This window comes from Plodia interpunctella, chromosome 19 (genome assembly GCF_027563975.2).
Source record: "Plodia interpunctella isolate USDA-ARS_2022_Savannah chromosome 19, ilPloInte3.2, whole genome shotgun sequence".
Taxonomy (NCBI): Eukaryota; Metazoa; Arthropoda; class Insecta; order Lepidoptera; family Pyralidae; genus Plodia; species Plodia interpunctella.
Genome location: NC_071312.1, coordinates 4,152,516 through 4,174,538, shown reverse-complemented (window position 1 = coordinate 4,174,538; position 22,023 = coordinate 4,152,516). Strand labels below are relative to the sequence as shown.

The 22,023-nt window shown below is 35.7% G+C and overlaps 3 protein-coding genes across 7 annotated transcripts; 1 reads left to right on the top strand and 2 right to left on the bottom strand.

Annotated features, from left to right (window-relative positions):
• Positions 1-91: 91 nt before the first annotated feature.
• ix (intersex) lies at positions 92-6,130 on the bottom strand. 2 transcript variants are annotated; one of them, XM_053759642.2, is made up of 6 exons: positions 6,001-6,130; positions 2,921-3,087; positions 2,785-2,846; positions 2,453-2,537; positions 1,164-1,262; positions 92-781 (listed from the first exon to the last, which is right to left on the bottom strand). In XM_053759642.2, the coding sequence occupies exons 2-6, from the start codon at positions 3,065-3,067 to the stop codon at positions 665-667; spliced, it is 510 nt and encodes a 169-aa protein (XP_053615617.1). In that variant the 5' UTR covers positions 3,068-3,087; positions 6,001-6,130; the 3' UTR covers positions 92-664. The 2 variants fall into 2 exon arrangements, with proteins under 2 accessions (XP_053615617.1, XP_053615616.1); XM_053759641.1 differs by lacking the exon at positions 6,001-6,130 and having other exon boundaries at positions 2,921-3,297.
• On the top strand, positions 4,084-7,299 carry spn-D (spindle D). The gene is made up of 7 exons (XM_053759639.1): positions 4,084-4,238; positions 4,551-4,681; positions 4,807-4,913; positions 5,163-5,329; positions 5,461-5,589; positions 5,975-6,154; positions 6,885-7,299. Exons 1-7 carry the CDS (start codon positions 4,212-4,214, stop codon positions 6,915-6,917), a joined length of 774 nt encoding a protein of 257 aa, XP_053615614.1. The 5' UTR covers positions 4,084-4,211; the 3' UTR covers positions 6,918-7,299.
• On the bottom strand, positions 6,927-20,421 carry AnxB9 (Annexin B9). Of its 4 annotated transcripts, none has more exons than XM_053759638.1 (10): positions 20,172-20,421; positions 19,203-19,345; positions 18,880-19,077; positions 18,573-18,614; positions 17,394-17,570; positions 13,516-13,720; positions 12,025-12,254; positions 10,703-10,799; positions 9,339-9,520; positions 6,927-7,299 (listed from the first exon to the last, which is right to left on the bottom strand). In XM_053759638.1, exons 4-10 carry the CDS (start codon positions 18,600-18,602, stop codon positions 7,249-7,251), a joined length of 972 nt encoding a protein of 323 aa, XP_053615613.1. In that variant the 5' UTR covers positions 18,603-18,614; positions 18,880-19,077; positions 19,203-19,345; positions 20,172-20,421; the 3' UTR covers positions 6,927-7,248. The 4 variants fall into 4 exon arrangements, with proteins under 4 accessions (XP_053615613.1, XP_053615612.1, XP_053615610.1 ...); XM_053759637.1 differs by having other exon boundaries at positions 6,927-8,355; positions 20,172-20,420; XM_053759635.2 differs by lacking the exons at positions 19,203-19,345; positions 20,172-20,421 and having other exon boundaries at positions 6,927-7,628; positions 18,880-19,019.
• Between the last annotated feature and the right edge of the window lie 1,602 nt (positions 20,422-22,023).

Here is a 22,023-nt window from a genome sequence, read left to right as displayed (position 1 = left end):
ACTTAGGATTACCAAGTTTTTTTTTGAGCCTCTTTCGGAACAGCCAATTTAGGAAATCTTTTGCCACATAAGTATTTAATAAAACTTCAAGTTAATCAATTAATCAGTTTATGGCAGATAAACATGTACATTGACTATGTGACGAGAAGAATGAGCGATTTCATTCTGGCAACTGTCCAAATCAATTACGTTTATCATTTTCACTAGAATTTATCGTGGGTTAACAAGTTCACACATTATTTAACCAGGAGAAACCAGATAAATGCACTTTAGGACAAACACAATCATCATAAATTCGACTTTATTCAATAACCAGTAAGGCTTACTTTGCACTTTTACAGCTAGCTTAATCAATTACTATTTTACGTAATATCACGTTGAGATTAATTGAATCTATTAATTATAGGATGCAATACATTATTTAAATTGGCCGTTTTATTTACTTACACTACTGACAATATTGGTAAATAATCACAAGTGGATCTATCTATCAACTAAATATCACAAATTAAGTAATTTTTCTTATAAATTAGAATAAAGAAGATCCAATAAGTTGGCCATTTTTAAAAAAACTCAATGAATGGTGACGATCCATAAATAAGTTATTAAAATTACGTTATTATTTTTAATTAGCACTTTAATACCTCATTCTATCGTAGCTTGGTCATTCAGTGGGCGATATGTTCTGCGCCGCGGCTACTAAAGTGTCGTGGATGTCCTTGGCATACGCTATCTGGAGGCCTACGGTGTTCAGGTACTGAGGGTAGCTGAGCGGAGTCTCCTGGAAATAAGATTTATGTATTTAAAAAATAACATTTTTTTATTTACCTATATGTATGCTTATAGTTTAGAAACGAGTCGGTGTTTAGAAATGTAATTATGAAACAGAAAGTCAATAGACTTCACAAATATAGGTGAGAAATCAAGGAATCCACGCAAGTAGACAAAGTCACAAGATAATAAAGTATGTGGCGTGTGGTCCCGCTCGTTGCATGTATCTCCGACCTAAAATAGGACCACTCCTCATCCTCCTGTTGATGTCGTACGAGGCGACTATGGGGCATATACAAATAAGAATACATAATGTACTTGCCAACGAATAGGTAACAATAGCATGTCCAAAGAGGGTTAACGTCAGCCAGGCAGCGGCCAAGCTATCTCACCTGCGTGGCGGGCCCAGTGTCCAGCCGCGACGGGATGACGTTGAGAGGCAGGTAGTGCGCTGCCGACTGCGCTTGCTGGATGCAAGTGATGGCTGTACGCTGGAAAATATTATTTACTAGCTTTTACCCAGGACTAAAAAACTGAAAAAGCTGGAATAAAAAGTAGCCTATGTAAAGGAGTAAGGCTATAGACCAGGTGAGTACGATTTATACGGGTGGATATCGAGTAGTCTTATTCTAGGGCGCAACCACACGACGTCATTATTGACAAATGATTAACAGTCTGTGACAGCACAATCAAAACTGCACTAACATTGTAGTTCGTTGCCGGGTCGATAAGTTAACTATGGACAAATAGATGTTTGCTGGGATGCAACATTGTCAATATAATTTACATTACCTACAAGTGACACACACACATTCAGGGAGCTTTTATGATAATGGACCGTACATAGTTGCACAAGTCGATGACACAGGATACAGAAAAAACCATTTCTTTCCCTTAGTAATACCTAAGTCTGCAAGTTATAATAATTTGCTGAAGTACAGTAATGGGAATCTTAATTTCCAATAATTAATTAAAAATGGAGAGTACAAAATCTAAGGGAATTTTAGGAAGAAACCCACTTAAAGGGTCAAGGAAGGAAGTTGAGGAAAACATCTGTACATTAATAAAGTAAACTGCAATGGAAACAACAAAGACCTATTTAACGATGAATAACAAAATGACCAATATTTGTTCTGTGGCCAACATCACTTATTTAATAAGGGTGTTGGCCTTAGGTAAATAGCATTTATTTGGTTGGAACAAATAAGAAGCTAATCCAATACAGTATATAAATATACATATTGTCATCCCTGTTCTATAAAAATATGCATAAAACATTATTATGTTTGATGTTATGTTCCATGTCATGTTCGAAGTCCAAATCCTATCATCAGTGCAATTTCTCCCTTTCTTACTCCGCCATACAGCTTCGAAGCTTTATGTTTTTCCTACCTATTCCCCTCCATTTTGCATGATCTTTGGACGACAACAAGCTAACTATACTAACTATATTATTTAACTAAATAAGGTACAGAAATTAGAACATGACATTTATATAACCAAAATTAACGCTAAACACTAAAAAGGGTGCAAGCTGAAATTCAAGCAGGTGAAACTTTAGGGTACAGTTAGTACTCAAATTGATGTAGAAACCTCCATGAACAAATACATAATGTAGTGAGAAATAATGTTGTGGTAATCGACATTAAAATTATTGCAATATTGTATGTACATTACTCACCAAATGCAGTTCCATTTGATCACAGAGTGAGAAGAATTCTTCTAAGTTTTTATCAAATCTAGGGACAGGATTGTCTATACTCTTTCTGAAATAATATTTTCGTTGTCAAATAAGGTTAAATATATTGAATAGAAGAGTCACATAGGTTTCAGGTAGGACTGCCATTCATTAGTGTTAACCCCAAAGACCAAACAATTTTTTAAGAGTTCTGGTAAAATCTAAAATAAATCTAAAAAACATGTTCACCCAAAAAGTCTGGGGGTTTAAGTTTTTGTTTAAGTAAAATCAATCCTAGATTTGGGTATACAAATATTAAAAAAATGAATACTTACTGAGAATTGGAATCAATATTATGGTTTTGATGGAGAATTTGAGCAGCCGACTTTAAAGTCATCTGAAAATACATTGATCTTGTATGAAATTACTATTTCTTTAATAAAACTGTACACTTAAATGATTTATACCTACAGGTATCGACTCCCGCAAGGAACCCATTAGTGTCTTGACTTTTGATATATTATCCAACTTATCTTGAGGAGTCTGTTGTGGGATAGCTGGAGGCATTTGCTGCGGAGACTGCTGCTGCATGATAGCGCCTGGTACTTGCATTTGCATGCCGACATTGGGTGCACCACCTACAGGATTCATAGGCACATGCATATTCATCTGGTTGTGATTCATAATGATACGTTGACGATTCAGTAAAATAGATTTCGGGGATATTTCAATTTTAGAAAAGTTTAGTAACTATAACAGGTTATTTTACAATATAATATTCACAGAAAGAATTATTTCACTTCACGAATTAGGTACCTATCTACCTAGGTACCTATATTTGACATATGATTGTAAACAAGATTTGACATTGACAGTATCACTTTTTTATGTCAGGCAGGCTTTGGCAAGGATTGAACACATGTTACTATCAACTCTAGATGTTAAGTTATACACGAGCATGGAATTCTGACAGATTTGGCCATATTACGCAAAGTTCAGCGCAGATGGCCGTACTGGTACAACTAAGGTACACAAACATTGTCAATGGAAGCAAAAAGCGCCGATTTTCGATATTGTTGCAGATTTACGACCATACCTTCTACGCAATCGTGGTGCGAGTTTAAAGGAAAAAGGAAGGATTTAGTGGATTATCCTGAAAATAATAACACTATTTTAGGTTATGTATTGTTTTATTTGGTCAATTGTAGTCATAAATTGGTATAAACTTGATTTTGACTGAAGATCTTACCTGCATGAAGTCCATTTTACTAAGTCTTCACGTGTGAAGTGTTCCGAGCTTCTTTTCGACCGTTTACTGGCTCTAAAATTTACAGCGTGAGGCGTATTCCATAGTTTTCGAAGTTTTTTTATCTTATGGAAAATTTTTCCCAATATTTCGGCACCCGAATATGCTATATTGTTGTATAGTTTCACAGTTTTACAAACGAATTAAAGAATAATGAAAGGATAAAGTACTCTAAAATAAAGGTTTTAGTCGACATAACAAAAGGGTGCAAAGCTTTTGTGTACCTTAAATACAGTGCATGTTATGTCGTATTACTACGACAGTAATTAGACATTTTGAGCGATTCTTGGCAAGGCAAGCAATCTGACCTGGCAACTCTGCATTTGACATGACTTGACATTGACAGACAAAAACAAAACAAAATAAATCAAGCAAACGGCGGGAATAGTAAATAAAATTACGCTTTTTTACAAGAACGACGATCCATTCAGGAGATACTAAGATTTATTTACTGTTATGTACAATTCGACTGAATTGTGGCAGGTATGCTTTACGTAAATTATCACAATATTGGGTAGGTATATTCTATGATTTCATTTCGTTGCCAGTTCAATGTTCATGTGTTATCTCAGGATATGCTCTCAGATCAATTACTAAAGCCTAGGTAGGTACTATATCAAAGGATATGCTTAACAGTACTAGTAGTATGGCAAATTATGACAATATTGTGATAAGGAAGTTTTGAGCGGAATTAAAACAGGTGCACGTTGAATGCGTAAGCGACATGATTGTATTATTATACCGGCCTATTATTTTTATAAAATTTTGATAAAAGCTGTCTATTATAATTTCCAGAAAGAAACCAGCCTCCCATCTATTCCCACATTCTGTCAAAATCTTGACAATTTGCTAGGGAATGAGGGGGTACAGTTAGGTTCTCTAACCGAGGTGTTAGGGTTGCCTGGAACTGGAAAAACTCAGTTATGGTAAGTACTTTGGTTGTTAATTTTGAAACTTATTCCCATTACCTAATTATCCTATATATAGTATTTTCCAATTATTTATTGAGAAATGTTGCTTCATTAGAAATATACTTATTATCTTCTTTCAGTCTTCAACTTTGTGCTGCCACTCAAATACCAGAAGTATTAGGTGGCCTGGATGCTGAAGCATTGTATATTGACACTAATACCAATTTCACTATTTGCAGATATAAAGGTAATTTTAAAATGTATGAATGTCCCTTTCCATCCATTTGGCTAGCAAGATTTTCAGAATTCTGGGATAAAAGTACCTGATGTGCTATTTCAGTATATATTTTATCCAAGTTCAAAATTTCATTAGAACCAGCCCAGTATAATTAATATGATTTGGTTCCTAACTCTCACTATTATAACATTAGTGGACTGTATTATATAATGTTTGGCCATTAACATTCTTTCAAAATTTATTCGATATTTTTTTCAGAAATTTTGAAGGCTAGCATTGCTAAATGTCAGAGACTTTTAGATGACCCGACCATACTCAATGAAGAAGACGCACTCAAAAGATTACATTATGTGAATGCATTTGGATTGGAACAGTTTTGCACTTTCATGCACTGCCTGCCCAAGCTTATAATAGAGTATCCTAATGTAAGCCTTACTATTTGTGATTTACATGTAAAACTATTGACTATATTAGCCGCCATCTTCTGTCTTCATCTTTAATCCAAAGACAGACAAATAATTTAAATAAATAAATTTTTATTTTTATATGATTTCAGATAAAGCTGATTGTGATAGACTCTATAACGTTTCCATTCAAAGAGGGGATCGAACCCAGGCAAAGAACTGGTTTATTATTCAGGCAAATGGCTGACCTCCAACGAGTAGCCAATGAGAAGCAGATTGCAGTGAGTATGTTCTTCAATAGTGGAATTTGTATGTGTGTAAATACTATTTGAGGTAATAATGTAAGTATAGTATAAAAACCCGATACAGAGTCAGTAACCTGTATATTTTATAACATATGTTGGTCATTATGCATTAATTTGACCTATGCAATAAATACATTAGAATTTATTGCGTAGGTCACTGGCATTTATATTAGGTTTTTGTTAATTATTATCTCAAATATGAATTTATGACTTTATTTATTCATAGGGCAAACATACTACTTACTTGTTTGAAATGCGTCCGTTTCTGTTACAAAAAGTATTGAATATTAAAAAATGAGAGTACTAGATAATTAGTTTATGACGCTGCTTTTCGAAAATTACGTCATAAACTACTTTCCAGGTGGTAATGACAAATGAGATGAGTACCCGTGTGGGTCTGTCCAGCGGGGCGGAGGTGGGGGCGCTGGGGGACGCGTGGGGCGCGCGCTGCGGCGCCCGCCTGCTGCTGGCCGGCGGCCGGGGGCGCCGCGCCCTCTTGCTCAAGGGGGCACACAATGCTGGGCAGGCCGCGAGGTTCCAGGTATTTATTTTGCACTTCTCATGCTCGTAAAGTCTTGCATTCAGATTTGGAAGCCACCGTAAAGTATATTTTCACTTATGATATATAGATGTATATCCTGACATTATGATTGGACAACTAGATTTGAAGCTAGATTTAACTATTAGAGCTTATAAAAAATCTTCGTCTATAAATTTATTTTTCCTTCTCTCTGTTATTACTGGCAGGGTATATGGGCCCATACTTGGTTATGTATTGGCCCATAACCAGTGGTTATTGGTTATCCATTTAAATAAATAATAAGTTACTAAAATAGTTTTGATCAGTGCTCACTATAAATGCTACTTACACTATACTTGCGTTGATGATATCATAGTCACAATGTCATTACTTACAAATAGACACCATTGATTGACCGTTGGCGGCCGGCCAAGATATACAGGGGTTCCTAGAAATGCACTCCTACTTGGCCACGGTCCAAAAACCGGTAAATTTGTAGTAAAACTGAAATTGCTTCAAAGTTGTTTTATTAGAATACAAACTGTTTTATTTGATATCTAAATGCCAGTAATAAAAATAGTATATTTGTTGATGTAATGGGATGTGGACATGTTTTCTGAAATGAACGCTTTGGTAAAGCAGATAAATTGAATTAATCTGGTCATTCAAAATTTCTAACTTTAGTACAATTATTGGAGTTGAAAAAATCCTGTACTTAATGACAAAAAAAAAACGTATCTCTTCGTTCCAGATAACCCTCGATGGCATTAGGGATGTGGAATGAAACACAACATGAACATACATTTATAATTATTGTAAATAGTGTAAACGAAACTACAGCACCAATAAATATCATTTTCACAAAAATATCAAGCTTCAATACTACATCTCGTAACAGTTATACAAATACAAAGGCAGTTTCGTTTTGGAACTTAACAATTGTAGTCTTATTATGCGATGTCCTACGACACGAGAGTGAGTAATACACGTTTGTAGTCTCCCTTCGTATCATCCTGCAAAATATTACATTGTACTTCGTAACGATCCGAATGAGTTTAACTACTAACATGCAAAGCTCAAAGTAAAATTTTGTTCACTAAGTTTATTTTGCAGGATTAAGCACAAAGTGTGACTAGCACATTCCTGAAGTCACCCGTTAGGTCTTCCTGTAAACAATATCGAAAACCAATGCTGTAACGTTAGCGAACAAAAACAGAAACTGGCCCACAAGTTCATTATAAAACTTCACACAACGTGCATTCGTTAAGCGTGAGAATAGAATTCGAAATTCATAACTTAAGCTTAAAAATATAAAAAAATAATCTTCATATTAAAATATATTTTGAAATGCAATAAACGTGATTGTACTTGGTTACAAAAATATATTATTTGACTCTAGGTAACACAGCAATATGGCGCTCGTAATACTGAGTTATTTGTCGGTTTAGTAACACATTGTCGAGAGGAGCCTGCCGATGGGGCCTCCTATATCCTCCTGTAAACAATTGGAACAACTACTTGTAAAACTAAACAAGAGAGTGGCTCGACCACTACCCTCATGCAAGCTGTTAGCTACTGTGCAAAGAAAGTTACGTGACTTTACGTGAATAAGCGAAATATACAGATATACAAATGAAACAGAAACGGCATGGATACCAAACTAACGCGCTGCAGTTGAGATCCGAAACCACTTGTTTCAGTGGGATATGAGATTAGTGACCACGCTGTAATACTAAATGTGCGGGTTTAAAAGAATTTCGTACAGTGACTATAATAATGTAACGTGTCTCCGACGGTTTTTTCATGTTCCCATTTTATTATAAACATATGAAAATTTAATAAAAAAATAATTGCATGTCGTGTCGTCGTGTATTGTGAGTTTTGTTTAATGTATGGTACCGTCGCAAATACGTGACCACAACACAATTCTTATTTACATACGAACAATAACTAGAGGCAAGTGACATTATGTACGGAATTCTTTGTACCACGGGCCGCACGGGGCAGTAAGCTATCAGACCTTATGATTCCTTGTTTCTTCAAGTCCTGAGATTCAATGTTGATTAGTACCCACGCCTACGATCTTAAGACCTAACAATTGACACATATACAGAGAACTTAAAATAATGGAACTAGGTGGTTTTGTCGCCGTCATCCAGCCCTCAAGCCTATTATTCGACAATGGTCAATAAAGCCTTCTTGTAATCCCCGGACGTGTCTCCCTGTAATCAAAATGTGCCAATGTTCTAGTCTTGTCTATGTTTAACTGAAAAACGCACACCCGTTAAGCAAATTTTAAAACCAACATAAAACATTAACAATTCTACGCCTGACTGATACCGAAATTTCGTGTATAAATATATATCTGTATTTGAAATATATGTGATGAAATGAGAAGGAAAGAAGTATTTATAAATTTATATTCATGCTGATTATTCGCCGCTAATTTGACATGAACTATGGGTCAGTTTCTTGGTATTGTATTGTTTAATAAGTAAGGTTTCCATGCTGTTAAATTATCTACAACACTAACGTTTATAGGTTAATTATGGTTATAATTGTTCTAAAACATAAAGTTTGCGAGTTCCTAAGCCACAAAAAAGATGTGATCATTTAACATGTATGACATGGTAGTTAGTACATTCATACGAGTAGATATGGTTAAGTGTATGTAATACGTTAAATGTATAGTACCATGTTGGAAACCATTTAGAATAAGCTAAAATAATGTCATACACTACATGGATCAAAATATTCCAGTTACAGTCTTCCATGAGATTCTATCACCTCTCATAATATTGAGTTATTAGTGGGCAACATCTCAGACTTTCAGCTAAGTACATACTTAATATATGTAATATTAAACCTAAATAGCAAAATGTCATGGAAGACTCGAAATGATTAGGGCCAAAAATTTCGTTGCCACCATATTTCCCATACCACCACATTTGCATTCAATTGTCAATTGTCCATTTGGACAAAGTAAAAATCAAGTGTCTACCAATTATATTATGGTTTTAAAGATAGAACCTTCTGATGGAACAAATAACCAGACGGAGGCGTAGTAAGATTCCATTTTATCTAACGGGAACAGAACGCAAATCAGCCCTGATCAAAATCGCGCCCTGGTGGCAACGAAATCTCGATCCAAACTGTAAAGGGTAAGTATAAAATCAAAATGACATAGAGAATCAAAATGACTTACAGAAATCCAGTCGTCCAGGGGTTTGCCGTACTTCTCAAGGAAGGCCTGTTTGATGTCTCCGAGGTCGATCTCGGACCGGCTGACCACGATCCTGATCAGGGTCTTGTCGTTGGTGCCCAATCCCTTCATCGAGTGGTACAGCCGCTCAGCGAAGAATCCTACTTTGCTCTTCACGCATTTTACTAAAAAATATTTACGTGATCATTTCATGGAACAACGTGTTGATCTTTTTATTGCATTAAACATTACAAAATTTACATTTTTGTGGGTAGGTAGGAACTGTAAGGAATCTGAGACCGTGAGAAATGAAGAAAAAGTAGGAAAGCAGACCCTGCTTAGCCGTGGCTGAGGAAGAAACCGGGCTAACGGGTTTATTCACTGACAATATTATAATAAACAAAAGCATCTTCAGAGTGCTCTAATGAGAATTGAATGAACCACTCAATTCTCTAGTGTGGGGACAAAGCCTCTTGTCTGGTTTGGCCTCTCTATGATTGCTTTAATGCAATACATCTGGATATGGATTATGTCATCACATATATCAAACCCAAATATATTTATGCAAAAATTATATCTTTCAAAATAATGTTTTTGTTGATGCATTATAAATAATTGTTATTTATTATGCGTAGTGGTCGAGGCGGTTCGAGTCTAGTGAAACACAATAGGTGTATGTACCTAATTGTTACGCTGTCGACGCGATTAGAGACAAAAAGTTTAATGCTCGGTAGACGAAGGTCACGTGCCATCCTGGTGTAATGCCGGTTATACACAATCAGCAAACAGTGGGCCAAATTTTGGCAGTTTCGACATACATGCTGTTTTTCCTTGCGGTAAATAAAAGATCTAATACAACTACGCAATGTTCGTTCATTCGCATCGGCATTTATTCGAATTCAGCGATAGTGTACGCCGGCTGTACCGTATAACAGATTAGAGCCGGCCTTGGCTTTAGTTTGGTGTAATCATCGTAAACACAGGGTACTTAATTAATTGATTACATGATTTGTTAAAAAAGCCTACGTAATGTTGGTTCTCTACGTGTAAATTATGGGGCTTATCTGGGAATACTAAAATCTACAATTGATTTATTTTCCTCGATGATATTACAGTCCACCGACCTACTTTGTTCAAACTATAGTCGCTTATCGAATGCCTCTGTGCAAGGCAATCATGGGGCGGAACGGGCGGGTGTTTTGTTCCTGACGTTACGTACTAATTAATTTCGAAATTAATATGGAACATCAGGCAGCTCATAGATAGGGCAGTGTCAATCTAGACACTGACAGCTATCTCGTCAATATCAAGGATGGCCTAATGTTATATGATGATATTAAAATTAATGGTGTTTAATATTAACTTACCAATAGCCAGCATGCCCTTCTCCACGCTTCCAGAGAATTCCTTCTTGATAGACTCCTCGATGTCCTTGCCGGTCAACGCCTCGTATTCTGCGAAGATCTGAAATTAACAGTCGTATCAGTTCATTAATATAATTAAACCGGTTAATAAACACATTGGAATTGCAAGCTATGAGCATTAAATCAAGTCATTGGGTTTCATGAGTCAGAATATATACCTATGTGCTCAGGATCGGAATCATACGGCCGTGACTATGGTTTTTATGATACGAGAATGAATAGTAAACATATGATAATGCTGCTGCATATTACTTGTACTCCATGGATATAACGAGCATAAATCTATAAGTAACATTTGAAAACTATATAGTGACATTGGAAATCACGGATGCCTATAGCTCCATGTAAGAAATTAAAAAATAATCACATGTTTATAACTTGATTAGGAACATCATTTTCTAAAACATCTTGGTCAAGTCTGGAATCAATACATATAATCTTCCACCACAGATTATACATAAAGGATTCTGAAGGTTTTGTCCAACACAGGTACGAGTATGACGCATTATTTACTTTCAGATGTAGTATATTAGCAGTTGACGATTTATATTCTGTTATTACTTTATAGTTACGTACAATTCTATGAAAGTCACGCCGAGCGAGTTTCGTTTCATGTAAAGTGCTGCACTAGCTGTGTTAATACGTAGTCTTGTATAAGTAAGTAGTTTTAGTTGAAAGTACCAAGAATGCTTGCTTGTCGCTTCGTCACGGTTTTGAGAACAATGTAGAAAACTTTGCGATTATTTTGTTATTTAACGATGCATACAATTTTTTGCGGCTTTGGACAATTTTATTGGAACTGGAAGTCTGGAACGTTTTTCTATTACACTTTACTTAATTACACTTATATATTATAATATTCGTTGTTTAGCAAAGGTATTTTCACCAAAACAAAATCAAAACTGTGCTAACGATACCTACACGCTAAAAGTAGTGACTTTTAGCGTGTAGGTATCGTATTTATCGCATCGTATTTATCGTAGGTATCGTGTAGCGTATGTATTGAAACAACAAGTGTGTTGTTTCAATTAATAAATAAAACATACAGATTTGAATAATATCATTAACTTTTGTTTAATTTAATAATACAAAATCAGGAAAAATATCGAATTTCATGCGAAATCATCATCATCCCTTGTGAAGTGAAAAGGGCGTGATTTATGCGCTCTCAGCGACTGAAGTAGCCGTAAAGTGATAAATAGTGCGTGTTATACGACACTTGTCTACGAGGATAATAAAAATAAATATACATATATATAATATACCTGTCTCAACTGTTGGTACGAGCGTGTGATGAGTATGGAGTTGAAGGTAGACTCGTCAGTACCCCACTGGTTCTCCCCAGCGCTGGCCAGGGCCTCCGCGTCCGCCTTGGCCGCAGCCTCGTCGACGCCCTGGTTCTCATCACGGTTGGCCATGCACAGCGACACGCACAGACGCTTGAAGTGCCCCGATGTGTCGCCTTTCAGATCTGATTCCAGGCTCTTGTTGTACACTAAGGAGAAAATAATCAATTTGCTTATGTATTAATGGGACTGAATCTATTTTATTTATTAGGAAATTTTAGTAAATAAGTACTTGGTCGTACATGGATGAGAGAGGCACAGGACAGGAGGGTGGAACGAAGAGAGGCCATGTTTAGCAGCGGGCGGTAAATGATGACGATGAGTGTAATCCGTATATCAATTTAAAATTATGGTTAAAACTAGCTTTTGCATGTGGCTTCATCCGCGGACCCTAGGTTATGACACACGTCCGCGGATGGAGCCACATGCAAAAGCTAGTTTTAACCATAATTTTTAATATACATATTTTTTATTTTTCGAGCCCGTCGAGCCCACATCACTCCAGCTATTCAATTATCACCATACCAAAAATCACCTCTATCCAATGCTCCATATTGACGTGAAAGAAGGACAAACAAAGACACTTTCATATAAAATATTCGTATGGAATGATCTTTACAAGTCGTGACTCAGCTGAATATCTATAATTAGACCTTCATAGGGAATATTTTTACACGAGAACAGGAAAATATTAAACGGAATCTTATTTGGTAATTCTCATTACCACTTATTTGGAGTCATCCAAACAACACTCGAGAATCAGTAGTGGGTTTCCCTATTTAACTACACTAGCATTACGTTGTTGCAAACTTGAATTACTAATTTGCTTTATACTATTCATAGTACTAAAATGATATAATCAAATAGGCAGCGATGTCTCAAGTGGGACATATTCATGTCAGGTACCTTCCTACGTGCGCCGCCATGCAAACCATTGCTTGCATTTGTAATATATCTGTACAAATTTTAATTCAAATAAAGTCCAGAGGTATAGGTACAAACTGCACTGATGCAAATGGGTTCAAGTTCCCGACTAAAAGATCAAAATAAATCAAAATACATTGACCTAACGTCCTACAATAGAGCTACTCCACAGTCCATCCATATACTACTGTCATACGTCATATTGTACGAGGCGACTAAATGACAAGAACACCTTCACAGGTTACAGACCACAACATCCCCAAAAAGAGTTACAGTCAAGCAGGCGGCCGTTTTTAAATTTATAGCCAAAATCTTCGTCTTTTTACCCATGCCTTGGACTTCAGGGCGACACAGGCGTAAATGACACTTTCTGTTTTCGACCAGACAACCTTCCAACATCGAGTTTATTTATACACAAGTTTTATTTTCAACCAAATATAAGATGGAGGTGACGTATGCAGGTTCAAAAAATGACAGAAAACTTACACTGTTCATAGAAAGCGGAGATGGTCCTGATGCCATAGTTGGACAGCGTGCAAAGTATCTCGATGATGGCTTCCTCATCAGTGCCGACGCCCGCGACCGCGTCGTGGAGCTCCTTGGCATAGAAGTGCGGGAGGGGCGTCATCAGGGCGACGATAACGTTCTCCAAGTTGCCGCTCAGCTCGCTCTTCAGCTCACTGATCAGGTCCTGTTGAGAGATGATACAAATATTATCTAAATATGTAATTCTTCGGTAATTTTGACTCGAGCCTTGTTCGTGTAGGTTATGGCCACGAACCATTACTTTGGTTATGGTTGGTGGTTGGTGACAACTGGTGCTAGAGTTTTCAAGATGCCTAAAAGTAGGGCAGCACAGTATAGCAGCTGGGACCAATGTGTTAGCTACCAAGTAGTTTTTGGGCTGAAGTATATTATCATGGACCGGGTAATTAAAAGGACACTTTTGAGATGCTACCACTTAACTTGTGTGACTATGTCGGCCTCATGGGGGATATCTAATATAAACTTATCTAGCTTTCATAATGCTTGTCCACAAGATATAAATGGATTTAGTAGAAAGAGATGCAGGTAAACAAAAAGAGAAGTATGTACCTATCTACGGTTTTCCTTTTCTGTTATTGCATTTCTTTCTCTTAACAAGTTGTAGCGACAGACTGCAAACCAAATTGCAAAATGCTTTTAAAATTGCTCAGTTTGAACAATTTTTATTTATTTTATTTAAAAGTTTTATAGCGCAAATTTAAAAAAATATGTGCAAGTGTGAGAACAAAAATTTTAACGTCTACAAAATGACCGCTTATACCATGGCCTATACCTACTTACATAAACTGTTAAATATAGGTACCTACTTTGTGTATAATTATCAGTTTGATGGTCGTGTTTTCCTGTCATATAAAAATAGATCTGACGCCTGTAAAAAGGCCGCACATGCATTCAGAAGCACCGCAGATCGTTTAATAGGTGCGGCGTGCGGTGAATATTAAATTAACCAAATTTTATTCATAACTTTTTCATTTTTATTTACATAATACTCAGGATTTAGATATTCTCCTTGGGATTTAGGGTATAGAAGCGAATCCTTGAATCCCTCCATATGCTCCCGTGGTTATCGTACAAGGCGACTAAGGGACACGTAGCTTTGGTAGCTGATAGGCAATAATAACATTCCCGTTTGCCGCTAGGCAGGCAGCAAGTTGTAAAATTACAGCCAAATCTTCAAAATTTTATGGAGATAGAATCAAAAAAAATATGAAGCATTTATTTAATACATAATGACAGGGTGGGCGAACTGAGCAAGTACTTAGTAATACTACTTAGTAATTAAGTAACAAATAGTCATAAGTAAACTGAGAGTTACTTACGGTCACTCAACTAGTGTTGATTGATTTTAGATGAGCTTAATTAACCTAAAATGATTCAGTCATCTTCTCTATTTTCAATAGTGAAATAAATATACATAGATTAGGTAGATACGTGGTATGTACGGTACTCAACGTCTGATAAATTTATTTACTAAACGTGGTATTAAACGTTACATTTGAATCATAATCTCATTTAAATATTTGGGCAGGAAATCATTCCGACATTCCAACTACTGCATACAATGTTTAACATATCTTCCTTCCTACACGGATTGCCTTTGTGATAAAAAATAATAAGTACCTACATGATGCTTTTATATCTATAATTATGCATTGGCGAATTTTAGTCACTTGCATTGTGTTATCGTGAAATATCAGCTATATTGTGTCAACATTACCAATCAGAATGTAAACACCGTATTAGCCTGATAAGGCGAGCGATGCATATCTTGGAAAATAATGACATGAAAATAAATAGTCGTCATCATTTTTAAAAACTATGTAACGTGTCTTTACTTGAAAAAATTAAAACATAATTTAAGCTAAAGTATGTTTTGTCTATTTCTGTCAATAACAAATATTATAAAGCGCGATAGTGACAAAACATCTGGATATTTTAGTTTAAAGTGTGTTTTAAGTGTTGTATGAATAAAAGGCTAGTTTTTTTTTATTCCAATACAAGTGACTGCAAAATAATCGTACGCACTAATTAATGTGTCAACTTGTGCAGGCATATTCAAGCGTTGCACAAGACATGTCATATGTAAGACCTAGTTGTTCCTAGAATCGGTTTCGTAATAACATTGCAGACTATAGGTAAGTACTTACTTACATTAGGTCTCAGACTACAGAAAAGAATCAGCTAATGGAAATTTCATGCAGTTTTCGCATTTATGGGTATTTTTAAAACTGAAGTTATGGGTATTTTTGAATTAATTATACTGTGACTTAATAATTGCTAATTAATTAAACTGACTAAATTTCATCTGTTCATAAATAGTATATTATTATACAGGTGAAGTCGCGAGTAAAATCTATTTCCTTACATATTATAAAACAAAGTCCTCTTACCGCGTCTTTCTATCTTTCTGTTTGTTGCGATAAACTCAAATACTACTGCACGGATTTTCATGCGGTTTTCACCAATAGATAGAGTGATTCTTGAGCTAAGCCGGGACGGGCTGCTAGTATAATATAAAACGCCAGATTTAGATATTTATAAACAGTAGCAATTACAAACAAGGAGCTAGAAAAATATCTTGTTTTAATTGCCGGAAAACCTCAATGACTTCAATTTTGACCTTCAGGTAGTCGGTAAAAAACGGAGTCATGAAATAGTTCCTCATTTAGTGAATGCAGTAACTGCTGTGAATGAATCATGATGGCTGACTAAGGTTCTTGGCAAGGCCATCTCCGTGAGAGAATTTGGCCTAATCGATGTTATCATTCTCAGGTATACGGGGCTTGTAAAGTGGACCAAAATGTGAGCCAAAATAACGTTCAAAATCATGTAACATTATATACATGTTATGGACGTAAACCAGTTTTTTATTGTTTTTAGAACGTATGAAAATAAACAGGTAGGTATATGTATGTACGACATAATCTGGTAACTTATCGGAATAAATAGTACTGATGGACATTGGATTGACCCTAGAATCTTTACTGTGACCCTGGTTCACCCCAAAATAAATTATATGTATGCATTCAAGATCAAATCACTTGAGATTAATTAGCAAATATTATGTCTGACATTGCACTATGACTCATTATCCTATTGCTATGTGTCGCAGGTATGATGGATTTTGAATTCATAAGCCTATGCTATGGAGTCCGATATTGAACCATTAATCCTTTAGTAGACATAAAATCATGGCAACTTTACTAGGAATATCCATTAGTGGAATTACTTTGTACCATAGAATTAGCACATTCTGTTTGCGGCAGAACGCACTCAGTCAAGCTAAGAGTCTCTTACATGTACTTATAAGTTTTCTACATGGCTGAAGGACGTACGAGGCCATAGAATTTGAACTTAGGACCATTCGATAACATCTCACATGTTATCGAATGGTCTTAAGTTCAAATTCTGCCTGTGTTTACAACGCTCTAACAGAGAATCGGGTCCTACAACTACAAACGTGAGTTCGTTTTATCTAGTTAATTACATATAACGCTAAACAAAATGTATAGTTACGCTAAGCTTTTCCTTGGCATTTTGTGACAAAAATAAATACAGCATTCTGCATGAAACATTACGTATCGGAAGGTGTATTTTCTGCAAGCCTAGGTATTTTAGAATATACTTAAGTGCACTGATTTTTCTAAAATCTTGTGTGTGTGAATGGTTTGTGCTGACACTGAACTGAAGACAATGCGAAGGATACGTAGGAAAGCGCTCAGTTGACAGAGAGAACTAATAACAAAAACTCGCACTAAGGGCCAGGTCAGGTATATCTGCCGCGGACTGTACATTTTGGTTTGTAATTTTTTACAAACCTTCCCGTAGTTAGTCTTAAAGGTTTCGGCAATCTCGAGCCTCTGGACGATGCCGCGGCGGCACAGCACGTCGATGATGGCCTTCTCGTCGGTGCCGAAGCCCTTCATGGCCTTGCGGAGGGTCTCCGCGTCCAGCGCCGGCTCGAACGGGTCCGCCGGGTACACCGTGGGGGTGCACTATGGAAAAATAAAAATGTTATTTAAAAAATATTTTCAGATTAAGGCCTAATCAATAATCAATTTTATCGACATTGGTTCAAATTAATATAAAAGCTATATTTATATAAAAGTACACGAAAAATTTAACCATTTCTAACAACATCCTGACTTACTAATATTATAATTACTTACTCTTCACGCTGTATCTACTGAATCAATCTTCTTGAAATTTTGCATTTATATGTAGATTGTTTGGAGAAGAACATGGGATACTTTTCATCCCGGAAAATAATTGTTCCCGTGGAAAATTTATGGCGCGGTAGTTCGTGATTTCGTTTTATTATTTAGTAGTCTAATAAAACGAAATCACGAAACTGTTAATGAAACTCAATTAACAACACCTACTGTGATTGCATTAACCAACTTTGAGCGACCGAGTGGTTTTAATTAGGTAAATTAAATAGCGTTGTGCCATATTATAATTAATAACATTGTTTCCTAATTTTAAATACTATACGTAGTACACGTTATGTATTCATTTAAAAAAATGAATATCAGTCCATAATTAGAGAAATCGTTGAACTTACACTCGTACAACTTAGTACGTACTTACATTAGGTACCCACCAGTTAAAATTAATCTCTTATTGTGTTTGAATAATGAAGTACTTACTAAATCCATGGTTGGAATCTTAACAAAATAGACTTTTGACGTTGCAGGATATACCAAACAGGTGACCGGAAGTAAGTAGCTGTACCCTTTTTTATGTGTTTTGGATTGTGCTCTTTGAACTATAAAATCTATGTACCTATAAGGACTGTTTACAGAAATGTCTATAGAGATGGTAGGTATGTATCAGATATACCCGCAATTATACGACTATCATAATCAAAATGTTTAAACCAACAAGGCTATTTATATCGAGTGATATAGAGTTTAACCGCCACAAAAGATGACATCATCTCGTGAGAAGCATAATCGATAACCTTCGTTTTTCACAAAATGTAGGTGGAAACTTACCTTGTACGGGTAATACTGCTGGCCACTCATGTTTGGAGATTCCTAAAAAAAGAAAACAAAATCATAAATATGCATCCAAAACACTGGCCGCTATCGTTGATGCGCTAAAAATAAAAATCTTATTCGAATACCGACCGGCTTTTATGTGAACGACCGAACACCGGTATGGACCGGCACGCAGACAGTAAAAAAATATTTACACCTTCACACAATTTTTTAAATATTAATTTTCTATATCATCTCTTATCAGAAATAATGTTAAGTATTACAATCTAAATATTTAAATCTAGTATAAAGAAATACATACTTTTTTTCTCTTCAGCGACACACCCAACCAAATCCTACAGCGCAAACTCCGAAATTATCTTGGTTACTAGAATGAAACTTGCCGCAGCCTGTAGGTCGGTGTGGTTTTTGTTTAGCTCTCTCGCTCTCAGGCCTCGTCAACCTTTTTTGTACATTGAATTATAATAATAGGCCCAAATTATAATGGCTTGTTCAAGCGCTAAAAAGAAAAATCGAAGACCTTAGGAATAACAGGTAATTTTAAGTCACATAGCAAGAAAATATTCAGATTTATTATTTGTAATTAATAGTTTAACAACTTATGTAATTTCGTTACATACGTACAAGTAAGTAGCAGCTATGGAGAAGGATTTTACAATTTTTTTGGTTCCGACATTCGGTATAATTTTCACCACCGAATAGAAAACATTTCATATGGTAGCATTTCTTACTGGCAATAGTAATACCTACTAATGTCCTTTTTACTCCTGAAACACAAACTTTAAACACTTCTTAAAATGGTCGACATATAAAACTCAACAGGAAAATTGAGGGAAAATGTTGAGTACGCCACGACTGCGCCACGTAACTCGGCGTGATGATGTCATAGCGTCGTCGCGTCGACGCCGCCGCTGCGGTGAGGACAGCCCGGCTTATTCAACTAGCAAACGTAATAAATGCAATAAATTTCCCTTTATTTCACCTCTGGAGTTGTTATAAGTGCAATCTACATATGTAATTATGGATAAAAAGACAGCGGGAACAACGTTTGAACATTGACAATCAAATCTAAATCTCCTACATCTCTGTAAATATTAGTCATAAATATTTTAAAGCACTGATTTATCTTATCTCTGCACTAGTCAGAATATTGTTTTGAATGTGTACTGAGTCCAGATAGTTTTGAAATAATTAGGTTAGGTACATTTTATCTGCCATGAAGCCTAATGAAATAATATTAATTATGAGTCCATAAAATGTCATATTGGGGCGCAAAAATAATAAAATATTAAAAATACTAATGACTATATATATAATCTAAGTAATTATAACATTTTGAATCAGCTTTTGAATACGTTTTGATTACTACTAGCAAGTTTTTTAACTTGGACCCTATTTTCAGTTATTTCATCAAGTAGAATGCGCTTATCTATAAGACATGGCATTGCATGTACTTATATGCATGTTTAAATTAATATCCGAACCTATCGTTAAAATATTCATCAACATACGGTTTAAAAATGATTATTTTTTATGTAAGTAACATAGTTTATTACATTTATATATTAATGCAGTTGAAAACTTGATACATGCCTGTCTATGCAAGTTTCTTCGATCGGGAATTTTGATAAACTAATTTATTTAGATTGAAATTTACTTGCAAATGTTTGTTTGTAGTTTCATGACTATTTACACTTGGAAGTCCTAAAAAGTCACACCGGTATAGTTTAAATACCAAAATTTTACTTATTTCGGACCGCACGCAAATAACAATACGCTATAGAAGTATGAGGTCACGAAAGCCTCTGCGGCGTCACGTCCGGGGCAGGCAGTGCCTCGTCACAGATCTTATTCACGATCTCGTGAAATCATCGAGCGTAGGGAACTCTGATTCATCGATGATTAGCGTCGTTAATGACTTGATTACAATAATAGCATTGATCTCAATGTCTTCCTCTATGTTATCGCGAAATAAACGTGAGACGATGTTCGTTTGAAATGAGTAATTAAATTGTGTTTGATTAATTTCACTTCAAACTTTATAATTTTTAACATTTTCACGTCTGTTTCCAATTTTCCAAGGGTTTTCCACTTGTCACGATCCTGACAAATCGCACTCGCTTCCTCTATATACTCGTACACTCATCACTCTCTTCATTTTTTATTTTACTTTTCGAGTGTTATTACTACCTAACACAGGTGTAAGATTTTATTCGAGTGGCCTAAAGGCAACTCACGTCTTTTGCCTTTAGCCAACTTGAATAAAATCTGCGACCACTTGTCGACATAGGTAGGTTTCATTTCAGATTTCTAGCCACGTTTAGCTAGACTTTGAGAGATTTTAGAGCGGGCTTTGATTCTGACATAACAGGTGGCCCTTAGTTTAATTTTTATTAGAGAGAAGCAGTTCTGTTTTTAACTTCCAGACATGCAAGGATATTAAAAATAGATTTTAATTATTTTACATAAAAATCGTATTTTCACCTTTCAAACAAAAAAGGACCTCCAAGGACACGTGATACATTCTGACACGTCAATCTTACCCCTCTGTTTGTAGAGGCTTAAAATGGAGACTTTTTATCCCTCGACCACGTCACTTTCATTTCTTCAGTTCATATTTTTTTTTCTAAAATCCAAGTAGGAGAAAGACAATATATGTATATTTTTCTTTATCACTGGTTTTGCGGTTTTACCTACTTTTTTGTATTCCGTGTGTTTTTCCTCTAAATTGTATAATGTAGGTACCAATTCTAAAGATACCAATCTACAATATATACTGTACTAGCTACTAGCACTAATAACTAACGTGACTACGTAATTTTGTATTTGGTTTACCTTTCATAATAACTCGGTCTTCGTCGTTGCAGCTGATTTCATTAGCCAGCCAGACTTTCACAAGTGAAAGGAGCTGTCCACATAATGTTTACATTGTTATGATTGATCATCATCAGCATCTTTGAAGTGAATATACTGCCATGGTACTCCGTTGCACACTCCTTTAAATATTTTTTATTAGAAAGTCACCATGGAATTAGTGGGTACTCCGGTTGTACGAAGTCCTTACTAAATCCATGAAAGACACTCATTGCACTAACACCCATGGAATTAGTAGGTACTCAGAGTACTTATTAAATCCATGCTAACACCACAAACTAACACATACACTGCACACACTCGTATTGCTGGTCTATGGAAAGAATGAGCAAATGTAAGAATAGTGAATAAATAAGAACACATGAAACAAAATAGGTATTGATGATTTTGAAATAGACGATATGTTTTTACTGTTTGATGAAATCTATACTATTATTATAAAGAGGTAAGAGTTTGTATGTTTGAGGCGGGTAATCTCAGAAACTGCTGAACCGATTTCAAAAATTCTTGCACTATTAGAAAGGTACATTATCAAAGATTGCTATAGGCTATATTTTATCTCAAAATTCCC

Bases quoted from the DNA above. Each gene is read 5' to 3' on its own strand.
- ix (XM_053759641.1), bottom strand. From the start codon at position 3,133: ATGAATCACAACCAGATGAATATGCATGTGCCTATGAATCCTGTAGGT. The intron at 2,847-2,920 runs GTAGGTATAAAT...ATGTATTTTCAG, and splicing joins CCTTGCGGGAGTCGATACCT to ATGACTTTAAAGTCGGCTGC. The intron at 1,263-2,452 runs GTGAGTAATGTA...AATATTTTCCAG, and splicing joins ATCAAATGGAACTGCATTTG to CGTACAGCCATCACTTGCAT.
- spn-D (XM_053759639.1), top strand. From the start codon at position 4,212: ATGTACAATTCGACTGAATTGTGGCAG. The intron at 4,682-4,806 runs GTAAGTACTTTG...ATCTTCTTTCAG, and splicing joins ACTGGAAAAACTCAGTTATG to TCTTCAACTTTGTGCTGCCA. The intron at 6,155-6,884 runs GTATTTATTTTG...TCTTCGTTCCAG, and splicing joins GGCAGGCCGCGAGGTTCCAG to ATAACCCTCGATGGCATTAG.
- AnxB9 (XM_053759638.1), bottom strand. From the start codon at position 18,602: ATGAGTGGCCAGCAGTATTACCCGTACAAG. The intron at 10,800-12,024 runs GTATATTATATA...TGTTAATTTCAG, and splicing joins CGTACCAACAGTTGAGACAG to ATCTTCGCAGAATACGAGGC. The intron at 7,300-9,338 runs GTAAGTCATTTT...TATTGTTTACAG, and splicing joins CCCTGGACGACTGGATTTCT to GAAGACCTAACGGGTGACTT.